Source organism: Microtus pennsylvanicus, chromosome 8 (assembly GCF_037038515.1).
Source record: "Microtus pennsylvanicus isolate mMicPen1 chromosome 8, mMicPen1.hap1, whole genome shotgun sequence".
NCBI lineage: Eukaryota > Metazoa > Chordata > Mammalia > Rodentia > Cricetidae > Microtus > Microtus pennsylvanicus.
The window spans coordinates 448,906-461,146 of record NC_134586.1 but is presented as its reverse complement, the minus strand read 5'-3'; the positions used below and the strand labels follow the sequence as shown (position 1 = coordinate 461,146).

General features: G+C 33.7%; 1 protein-coding gene across 5 annotated transcripts in view; it reads left to right on the top strand.

Moving 5' to 3' along the window:
• Bicd1 (BICD cargo adaptor 1) overlaps positions 1-6,852 on the top strand; it is a 138,286-nt gene extending 131,434 nt beyond the window's left edge. For 2 of the 5 annotated variants that reach the window (XR_012911545.1, XM_075982199.1), the window contains exon 10: positions 4,052-5,195. Coding sequence is in view for 3 of the 5 variants with exons in the window: in XM_075982199.1 (XP_075838314.1) it covers positions 4,052-4,139 (88 nt within the window). In the remaining 2 variants the exon portion in view is untranslated. Of the gene's footprint in view, positions 1-4,051 lie in introns of all 5 variants that reach the window. The other 3 variants (XM_075982197.1, XM_075982198.1, XM_075982200.1) reach the window with 3 other exon arrangements.
• Positions 6,853-12,241: the final 5,389 nt, after the last annotated feature.

The following is a 12,241-nucleotide window of genomic DNA, read 5'->3' as shown; positions in this document are numbered from 1 at the left end:
GCTATATATTTTCTTTACTTATGAGGTAAGGATGAAAACAGACATTGGGAAAAGTCAGTGATAAAGGGCCTGGCATGTCTGTCCAGTCTGCTGTTAGAATTCACACTTCTGTACACTACCATCCCTGGACAAAATCTTATTTGTTTTGTGACCAATTCAGTTAGCTTGAGAAGAGTTGGAATATTATTGCTTTAATAATTTCTATGAGACAGGAATGCAAATATATTCATTCTCTTCTGAGGTTACTGAATGTTGGTGCTTCTTGTCTGTGGGGGTGATTTATGGAAAGAAAAGCAACGTAGTGAATTGCAGATGTTCCTAGTTTCTACTCAAATAGATGTAGCATGTCTAGAACAGACTTCTTCTCTTCCTCACTGTAGTATACACAGAGAAATGCTTACTATATAGAGATTTGGAAGGATACCCCCCGCCCCTTCAGAGTGACTTCTGCTACAAGAGGATATGAGTCAGTCCCACACTGCCATCTTACTCTTTCTGGGCAGAAAAGGCGACACACAACCAACATTAGAACTCATACTGAGTTCTTCGTGTTTGTTAGTTTGATTCCCCACAGGCTAAGCAGTTATTATACTCTTCTAAATGGGAAAAATCAGGGTTAGTCCGACAGAACAACTGAGCCAAGTGATTTAACATCCATCCCTGTCCACCATGGAGCATAGCTGCACCTCAGATAAGGAATCAGTCATATTCCTGTAGTTGACAGAACAAAGAAAGCTTGTTTAAGTCACCTATGCTGGCTCAGTTTCTGTGAATTGAAAAGTGGATATTCAGTGAAACATGGGAAAAATTTCTAAGGAATGTTGAGTGATTTCTAATCAGGTATTCTCTTTGTTTCTCAATTTGAAAAACAAAATTTTATTTTTTACTTCTCTCCAGTTTATGTGTATATATATACTCATATAACTGTAACCTTTTTTTTAAGTTCTGGGGGGTCAAATTCAGGGCTGGGCACATGTTCTGCTCATGTAACATTTAAGGTATATGATTTCTTTTTTTAATTTTTATGATTTCTTAATAAAGTGTTCTTACACTGAAAATGTAGAACTTTTCCATATATAGTTTCTTTGTTTTGTTTTGAGAAATAGTCTTGCTATGTTGTCTAGGTTTATCCTGAATTCCATGAACTCCTGGGCTTCAAGTGATCCTCTTGTCCCAGCTTCCCAAAAAGCTTTAATTGCAGGTTTATGCCACCATGCCCAACATCTATATACTTTGTGTTTTGGTATTAATTAAAGTTTTTATTTGGAGTCTCATCCACAATCTATATAAGTCATGAAAATGGAAAACACCTCAAAATAATATTTAAATATAAGGTAAGAACACAGTATGTTATGTTTCAATAAATATAATTCAATTTTTGAACTATTTGCAGGCTGATTCTATTCTAAGTTATTAAAAATGATATCTGTAATGATGCAATGGGGAATGATGTTATAGCCTTGGACATAATATTTAAATATATAAAAATGTGCAATATTTATCATGTCTTCACATCTACTAAGTTGTGTTTACCTTGAAAAAATGAAGAAAAATAATAACCTTTTTGAATATATGCCAAACTTCCTGAAGATATGTCCAATTTAATACCTTAAAAGTCTTAATAATGAGTTGTTGGGCTTTCTGTTACCATGTTCTTCCAGTGAAAAGTTATTTATGGTAAAGGTTGAATAACAAGTGGTCTTCTAAAGATATTTAGCCATCAAAATGGAAACTGAATTCATGGTATTCCCTAAGTAATAATATGTCAAATGTTTATGTTAAAATATTTTAACTTTTCAGTTAATAATGTTTTCTATAGGTTAATATATATATAGATATTAGTAACACATGATGCTACTACATTTTATGCAAGCTTAAAATACTGATACTAGCTTTCACTTTATAACAAATTTGAAATAGGAATAAAGTCATCATGAATGACACATCAAGATGTTGGGCCAACTGAACTATATCCCCTGCTTGGGCTTTGTTTTCCTTTGCTTAGCCATGCAAAAAACATTCTAGGAAGAAGAGTACTGTATCCTACAAGGTCTTCCTACATAACATGATTACCATAATACTACTTGCTATAACTTATGCTGTACTTCAAGGTTAATTTCATAGAAAGAAATTATTTCTAACTTACAAAAGACCACAAGGTCTGAGGAAAGTCTCTGATTTATTTTTAATCCGTTATTTCCTTAACCATTGACTACTGGGAAGCTTAAGGATAACCTTACCCAGCATTGACTTTTTTCCTTATATCATTAACTGATTAACCATACACTACCTTCTTGGATCTTGTTCCACCATTTTGTATTTGCTGCATTTGATACACATGGGCTAGAGCTTTGGCTTAATCATAGACTGTTTTCCTAAACTGTATGAAGTCTTGTGTTCCTTCCCAAGCATCATCAAAAAGAAAAAAATAGGAAAAATTGTAGTGATATATTATTTGTATTTTTGATAAATAAATTTTGCCTGAAGACCAGAGGCAAAGCTAAAGCCACTAGAGGTCAGGCAATGGTGACCTGCACCTTTTATCCCAGGATTTGGGAGACAGTCAGATGGATCTCTGTGAGTTCAAGGTCACCCTGGGCTTCACAAGATCACTGCAGAAACAAATCCAGGTGGTGGTGGCCTACTCCTTTAATCCCAGTATTAGGAAGTCATGCACCCTTAATTCCAGCACTAAAAGGAATATCAAATGAGAGAGAGAGAGGCTTTGTCTCTTTCGTCTGTGGTCACCCAGCCTTGGTAGAGGTAAGATTTCTCTAGTGGTTGGCTGCTTTGTTTTTCTGGTTTTCACTTTGAACCCCAATTTCAGTCTCTGGATTTTTATTATTTGTGCTATACAAACTAATTTGTACCATTGGTCATCATAATCAGTATAGGACATCAGTTTCCTTTTAAACTAAATTTACATTGGTTCAAAGAGTTCAGGAAGGAAGTAACTTCTCACTAAATATTTCCTAATTATGATTTTATATGAATGTTCAACAGATCATCTGATTGACAATTTCAATATCAAAGCTTCAAAATATTTGTTTAATCCAATTTTTAATTAATCCATCAATAATATTGTTTTTAAAATTATTTAATCAAATAAACAATAAACTTTGAATAGTTATGACCAACACCCCCAATAGAAATGAGTTACGATACTAAAATTCATAATATATGGGGAAGTAGAACTTGTTTTCTAATTTTAAAAAATCCCCATGGTGCCCTCTCTCTGTTGATAGTTACATTCCACCCAAATGTATTTTTGTAGTTTTACCCTTGGGAACCTAATGGTTTTACTACTTTATTCTTCAAGATTATTCAACAAGACATTAAGGAGTCTGAGATCAGGTTCATTACAGCTGGAGGCTCTCAGAGATGGCCTGTCGGTTGAAGACCCCATCGTTCACTTAACAAATGTAAAATGTCATAAAAGTCGTCAGGTTTTTTTTTTTCAGACCACCAAACCAAAGTTGAAGAACCCTAAGAACAACTTAAGCTTCACAATCAAATTGATTGTCTTTTGGAGTCTCTATAGTTAACTCTAGATACTTATAAATGTTAGTATTTAGTATCTTTGTCCTTTGGCTAGCACCATCTGAACCACAGAAAGCACATTGCAAATACAGACTCCAGAGTCCGTTACTGGCCCTGGCCCTACTAACTCAGTGTCTCCTTTACCAAGATCTTTGGGTGACTTGTACCTATAATAAAGTTAGAAAGGGACTGATCTAGTGACACTTTATTGTCACCTAGAGATCTTGTAGTTGGAGACTGTGCAAAAATTGAATACGTGAGTTGGGGGACAAGTTCATGTATCAGTTTCTAAAGTTTCTCTTTACATTTTTACTTTTCTCTCTTTTCTTTTTTTTCATGCTTTGCTTTAAAACATGAATTTTTCTTGGCATGCTTTGAATTTAAACAATTTTCTTCACAAAATTTTTGTTCATGTGTTTAAATATATAGTGCAGTAATTTGTCTGACCACCATAGTACATGTGGTTGTTTACCAGTATGTTTTTGCTAACTGCCTTTTTTCTCATTTTCAGTCTGGACATTGCCCTCCCTGAGGAGCAGCCACATTCCAGCTCACAGTGTGCTCCTCTCCATTGTCTCACCAAGCCTCCTTATCCCTAGTCTTCATCTCTCATGGATGAGTATCTGGGCTGAAGGTTTTATAGCCACACTGAGGACTCTGCCCGCGATCTAGCAGGTGTCTTCGTGGAGATTAAATGTACATATGTATTACAATCCATCATTTTTGAAGAGGAGAGAAAGTTCAGAAGAATAAAATGATGCATTGAACCTCATGTGATTAAACAGTTTATGACTTCTCTGAGTCATAGATGACCTGCAATCAAATGGCAACAGTTCTCTTGAAATTTGTAAGAAATATGTATCTCAGACAGCTGACTTTACCTCCATAGCATAAAAGAGATCCAAGACAGTGTAAAATAAATATATTGTAAAAATCATCTTTCCTTATCTTTCAGAGTTGGCCATAGAAGTTGATTTCAATATTTTTCATTGATACTTTATATTTTATTTGCTATATGGTTTTGTTTATAAAGATAATTTTTGTAAGCAGAATTCCTTTGTTTTTAAATAATCATAGTTCGCTTGGTTTAATTTAGTTTAAAATCTGGAACTGGCAAGATTACGATCCTTCTTGCAAAGAATTACAAATGAGGTGCATTAGAATGTTGACAATAACTGTTTTGCTGCTACATGAATATTAGAAAATAACATCTGGTTATTTTCTAATTCATACTCCATTAATGGCTTTTTTAAAACTAGAGTTCTTCACTGGACATTTATTAACAAAATCTACAGAAAGAGGCAAAGATATGATTCATTGGTTTAATCAAGTTTTGTTGGTATCTTTAATTTTTGAAAATTGTAGTTGAGTAGATATATTGGTGCTGCTCCTGTGTGATTGTGTGTATGTATGTGTGTATGGTCGTGTTAAAGAAGGGCAAATTGGAGGAAAGAAACGGTGTGTTTATTTAATAACCACAAAATTTTTAAACTTTTTCCAAATTTAGGGTCTTACTGTGGGTTTCCCACTAAAAGGGATCACAAAAAATGAAAAAATATATACATAAATAGCTGTAAGGTAGCCTTTAGTTGTTAATTTATGCAGAAAGTATATGTTTTTGTTATTTGTTTCTTTCACAATGAATCTTTTTTGCCAAAAAAAATATAGTGAACCTTAGCTTATTGTCTACTTTTGACAAACACTCAGGTGCCTACAGTCATATTATATTGAGATAAGACATGTTCCTATTTAATTTACAGATTCTGCTAAGTAACTTTTATGACTTTATTTAATGCAATAGAATTTCATAGAAAAATTTAATTTTGCATTATTGAGAAAACAAGGATAACAGCTAATTGAGCTGTAAGGTCTAACTTGGATTCCTCAGTTTTCAAGTGCTGCCCACATAATTGCGCCTAACCCTGACTCCTTGTCCTGTCAGGTAGCCTTAACTTACGCAAAACCATAAAGGTTTTACTTTTTCATGTAACAATATCTCTACCTTCTCTTCAAAACAAAACTGGTCCTCACTGTCAGAAAAATGATGACTAGCGCTGTAGGAAGACAACAGAGATTTCAGAGCTGCCCAGCTTGTGGAGCTGAAGGGGTGGCACATTTGTGAAGGGCTGCAAAGGTCAGCAGCCAGCCACAAGTTTCTTATATTCCTGTTGAGTAGCAGTCATGGTTACCAAAGCAACCCAACAATTTTATATTCCTTATCTAAATGATGTTTTCATGTCATTTCTTATGCAACTTGGAGTAATAGTTGAAAAAGTTGCAAAAATAAGGATGCAGGTTAAAGCATACCGACACACAACAAAGATCCTGATGGAAGTCCTACCCAGTCAGATCCCCACATAGTTGCTCCTGCCTATGTTGCTTTGTTGTTCCAGCACATTCTCCTCATTTACTGGTGTTAAATCTGCCTGGTGCCAATATTAGTGAGACAGTATGGATTTTCATTAGAGTTCAGTTAAAGACAACTTCCTCTGTTTTTTTCTTTTTCTTGTTACCCTTCCCTAAGCATGAGTGGTAATCCAAGATGTGTCATAGTTGCTAAGTTGACTTTGACCTGAGGGATAACATACCTTTTAAATAAATACCCCAGAATAAGTTCTGCCTTTGAATTGGAAACCCAACAATGGATCTCTTCTCTGTGTAACCACTGTTGATCTTAGCTGCACTGTATTTGTGTACAAAGTTGATTTCTTCCAATATGAAATTTATCAATAAGTCTTTTATAAACTAGGTTTATTTTAGTTGTTTATTTTAATAAAGTAGGAAATGTATGTTTTGAAATATTAATTCTATAAAATATTGTTTTTAGCAGAACTTTGCCAAGAAGATATAGAAACTTTGAAATGAATTTCTTCAGCACAAAAGTAGTGGTAATCTCTAAGCAGTAAGAGACTAACGTTTATTTATGTTTTACAACATCATTTAGTATAGTTTAAACTGAGCCATATTTATATTTATTTATTTACAGACCTTTTTAATGAATAAATGCATAGTACTGATAAAAATAAATACCTGTAAAGATACTAGGATGTCAAAAGAAAGTGAAAATTTGATGAAACAAAAACCATGAGTCTCAGTAGGAATAACTGAAGGTGCATTTGATATTAAAATAAAAACTTCAGAAACACTACAAATGCTAATTGTTGTAAACATGTCAAAAAAGATCAAGATTAGTTAGCAAAGTAACCAACTACTGTAAAAATTTTCATTACATTTCTCTCTCTCTCTCTCTCTCTCTCTCTCTCTCTCTCTCTCTCTCTCTGTGTGTGTGTGTGTGTGTGTATGTTTGCATAAGCATGCATGTACACACATGCATGTCCACAGCACGGGTGAGAAAGTTAGAGGAAAACCTGCAGGAGTTGCTTCTCTCCCACCTATGTGGATCCCAAGGATTGAACTCAGATTATCAGGCCTAGTGGAAAGCAGCTTTATCTGCTGAGCCATCTTACTGGTCTCCACATTTTTTTTTAAATGAAAGCACAATTACAAAATTGAATAGAAGAATTAGTCCAGAAATGGTTTCCCACTGAGGATTTTTCATTAACACATAAGAGTAAAATATAAAGAAGCAATAAATTGTGTTTGGCCTAAGTGCTTAGCAGCATAAAAAACTTTGGATGCATAAATTTTTTAAATATCTAATTCTGGATTAAAAATAGGAGGAGGAAAAAGGAATTTTGAAAACTTCCAGAAAATATGAATTTAGTAAGGAATGAAAAAAGATTTATTTGGAAGTTATACTTTATATATACCTAAAGAAGAGGAGGTACAATAATGAGGTCCAACAAAAAGAACTTAACAAGTGTCAGAGAGCAGCTAAGATCCCATAAGACTAAATGTGAAGGGTTGGTAGTACCTGTAGGAAAGAGATTTTTAATGGTAGAAAATTAATAATTGGATTATAAGGATTTGTTTTTAAAAATGGGATGTTACTGGTAGTATTGTAAGTAGATGGTTTACAGTAACATATTATTATAGGAACCCACAATTCTATGGTTTTTTGTTTTAAAATCTAAAATATATTTAATTTTTACTGATTGGTCATGAAATATTTTTACTTTTGGACTAGGATAGAAATCTTAATTTTCTAAGGTTTTTCTTTTTTAAAGGAGTTCTTCAAAATTGTCTGGAATATAGCAACTTCAGTTTAAAAAATTTCAGTGTCAGAGTCTTAAAAATCAAATATCCTCAAGAAAATTTCCTAAGTAGAAGGTATGCAATCAGTTAGGTTAGAGGAGACAAAATTTCTGTCTTTAACATTTGCTTTATCTATGCTGTGTAACATGTTCTTGTACAGATAAGTCCTTCTCTATTAAATAAGCATGAACAATTGGTTATTAAACTAAGATATGGGCATTCCCTTATACACTATATTGAATAAAATCCTCCTCAATAACCAAGCACAGATTACAAATAATGGTATGAATAAATCAAATATATTTTCTACTATGATAAATGTCAAGTTTTATTATATTAGTCAATCAAAAGATTTAACCTTTCTTATGAAGAAATCGGTGAGCAAGAATAGGGTGTGGCTCAGCAATGGGGTGTTTGCTGGACCTGTGTGAGACCCTGGGTAGCATCCACTGCACTGCAAAGTGTTTCCCCACATAGAATGCCGTTCATTCCATTTAAGAATGTCACAAATGAATTGATACTGTACATATAACTAAATTTGTAAAGTTTATAGTGTTTAAAAGTTTTCTTGATTTAAATTAAATCAGATTGATTTAAAATAATCTTTGCACAAAGGCTGCAAAAATAATGTTTTCAAATAAAGCAGAAAGCTGCTGAACTGAAGTCATGCTAGTCAGTATGGTGCAAATGTTGAGAAATAAGTATGTACTTCAAAATCAGTGTCTAGCTCCTGACTGACCATTTCTGTTATCTGTAATAATAACCCAAAATGGATTGTCTGAAATTAAATTCATCTTTATGTAAATGGAATTTAGCTACCACAGTCCCTGATACATTGTAGCATGGTTCTTTTATTTAAACACCTGAAAGACTTCAACTGAGACACCTCTTTCGTTTTGTTACTCAAGGTACAAATTAATGAGATAATTTGTATTAAAATATGCTCTTTGATTTAGGATTTTTTTTCAGAAATGACAATTTATGAGGAGGCAGAAGCAATTAACCTCTGTTATTGTAAGACAAAAGTATAAGATGTTTGCATGAAATATTTCACATCATGTAAGCTTTCCCATATTCATAACATGTATTCTACATAGAAACCTTTCTTGTCTTGTGATCTCTTCATTAGGAATGCAAGGAGTCTGTTACATGTACTGGGTCTCTTTTCCATACTGAAATGCATGGCTTTATTCCTCAAGTATATTTTTATATCTCTCAGCTGGAGTTGTTTTAAGAATCTGCCACATCTGAACTGAAGCTTAAATGACCCACTAAACCAGATAATTTCTGAGATTGGAATTTAATTGCTCTACAACATTTGCTGGGAATTTATTTTTATTCTAGCTATATTTCATAATCAGCCTATGCTCATAACTCTGAGAGCACTGAGAAGTAAATTTGATGCTTCTTAGTGTGAATATATGCTTTTCATTTAAAAACTCATTTTAAATATCAGAAAGGTATGAAGTTAAGGGAAATGACACCACTGTGTTGATAAATCTTTTTACTGTAATGGAGAAACAGAAGGAATCATTGGGGCACTGGTGGCACACATTTTTAATCCCAGCACTCGGGAAGCAGAGGCAGACAGATCTCTGAGTTCGGGGACAGCCTGGTCTACAGAAGGAATCATTGGGTTCATAACTATTATTGTGTAGTAAATTGGAGGAAATATTTTTAATGTTATTGCCACAGAACTTTTAAGCTCAATGGTTTGACTGTTAGAGTCAATCAAACAATTTTTTAAAAATATCTTATGACATTTTTGTAATGTAACCCATGTTTTTATTTGCATGGCTGTGCATATACGAAGACATGATTCTGATGCTGTGTTTCTTTCCCATTTAAATTTGTGTTGTGTGTGATCAAACCTGATTTCTACACTGTATGATTATTCTTGTAATGATTCAGTTATTCCTACCTTTATTATTTTGCTTTGGGGGCATAAATGATGTGAAGTGTTTCTATCTAGTAATAATAATACCTTGTGAAAACATGACTAAAACACTAATTCAAGAAATGCCTTTCTTACTAATTATTTAAAAATCCAAACATTAGAGACATTATCAAAGACACATGCATTTTTTTAAGTTTAGGAGGTTCTTATGAATTTATTGTTTAATGATCTTTTTACTTTTTTATGGTAGATAATCCCAAGTGAATTTCACAAGGGAGAATATGTATGGCATATCCTTGTTTCTACGATCTGATCATGCACTTGGTAGTTGTGACAGCCACTCCATTGCTAAAGAAATAACAGAATACTAAAACTATTATCTTGGTTTATCTTACCTACTGACCATATTGTAATGCAAAACTTTTTCCAGTAAATAAACTGATAATCTTTTATTCATTTCATCATTGCTGAATTTTTATTAGTTTAGAATGTTTCTGTATGCCATTTTTAGTTATATTTACAACAAATAAAAAGTATAGGAACCTCTATATGATATATATTTTTATTCACAATAAGACCTTAAGTTAAAAATGGAATGGTTTGCCTTAACATTTCTGCATACTCCTGTTAAATGATGTGTATAATCAACTTTCTTTTCCCCTTTTCCTACTCATAATATTTCCTTAAAGGGTATTTTGGCAGACAGATGCACTTAGCTGAATTCAATAAAAATGTTTTGATTAAGGAAACACTGTTTTAATGAAAGGAGAATGAAGCTTTTTATTTAGAGGTAATCCTTTTTTCTTTTACATAAGAAAGAGTTCAGTCATCAAATTAGAGGGAGTTCACTTTATTTGGTATGATAGAAATGATAGTGAACCAGTTGCTCTGGGAATCATCTGTTTTGATTCTGTTTTAATTTTCAGTGGTTCAGGGGGAAAACAGTCAAGCATGGGTTTATGTGAGGGTGCTAATAGATAAAAATGAAATCCTTCATATAATTGATCAAATTTATGGGCCCAGCTAAGGTTTCCTCTTCACTTTTTGAAAATAAAACATAAAAACAAAATGTCTTTAAAAGTCTCTTCCTCTTCTAAAAACTACTGTTTTTGCTTTTGTTTTCGTAGGTTGAACCTACAAGTATATTTGATACTTGGCCTTTTCTTATGTAGTAATAACAATAGTTTGTTACATTCCTAAATGTAAATAATTGGACCACCATCCATAAACAACAATAAAGTCTCTTTTAGTCTAGGTAGACTGACACATCCCTGTCACAGTTATTGGAGAGGTGGAGGCAGAAGGAGCAGAAGATCACTTGAGCTCATGACTTTAATGCCAGGAAGACCATGTCCTCAAGAAGAAAAAGAAAAAGTCTTTTTTTTTAACCTCTTCATTTTCAGACAACTTGTAAGATGGAGTATCCCTGGAATCCCAAAATGCTTAGGAAAGTCCAAAATGTATTGGAACTTGGATATACTTTTCTTAATATTTGGTGCTACACATGTACAGTGATTATCATTACAGGGATTATCATCTAAGAAATGGGTCCTTTGTCTCTATGCTCTCCAGCTTTTCTTACAGGACTAATAGATGCTCATGTCCCATTGTTATAATCATCAGACACTAAGAATTTAAGTTAATGAGTAGTTATTCTTATACCTTCCTGGTGAGTCAAAATATTAGATCTCTAACATAATTTGCCTTCATGTGTGCATGAATTCCTCTGATAGAATTTCTTCTTAAACAGTATATGGATCAGTCATACTTGAATGGCTAACAGAACCTCAGATATTTTATTCACAATATAACTGTCGAAGAAGATAAATTTCACTGGCAGAAGTTTAACTATCAAAAATAAACATGATGTGTAATATAACTAAATTGTAGAGGACAATATAAAATAAAATAAATCAATCATGATAACAGCGTGTTGTAATAAAAGTAGCAATAAAAATGCTTAATTCTCTTTAATAGCCACGTTTCTAGGGCATACAAGAAGGATACTTTTAAAACCTCACTCCTGTTAGTATAAAAGTCAGTTGGGAGTGACTTATAAAACAGAAGCCTGAGCCGGGCGGTGGTGGTGCATGCCTTTAATCCCAGCACTTGGGAGGCAGAGGCAGGCGGATCTCTGTGAGTTCGAGACCAGCCTGGTCTACAAGAGCTAGTTCCAGGACAGGCTCCAAAACCACAGAGAAACCCTGTCTTGAAAAACCAAAAAAAAAAAAAAACCCAAAAAACAGAAGCCTGTTTCACATCCAACAACAGTACTGTCAGTATAACATGGGAAAGCAAGTATGAAAGGAAAATGTAGAATTTCTTGTTCGAAGATTAAGAGTTCTGGGCAGTGGGTGGCACATGCTTTTAAGCTCAGCACTGGGGAGGCAGAGGGAGGAATATTTCTTGAGTTCAAGACCAGCCTGGTCTTCAAATTGAGCTCCAGGACAGGCTCCAAAGCTACACAGAGAAACCCTGTCTCAAAAAACCAAAAGGGGGGAGTATATTGAAAGTTTCATGGGAAAAAAGGTTTCAGGGCAATGACAGCAGGTCATTAGAGCAAGCAAGAAGTCTTAATGAATTCAAAATGTTGTGTGGCAGAGTCCACAGCCAAAATAGTGATTTGGAAATGCAACACTGAGTTTCAAT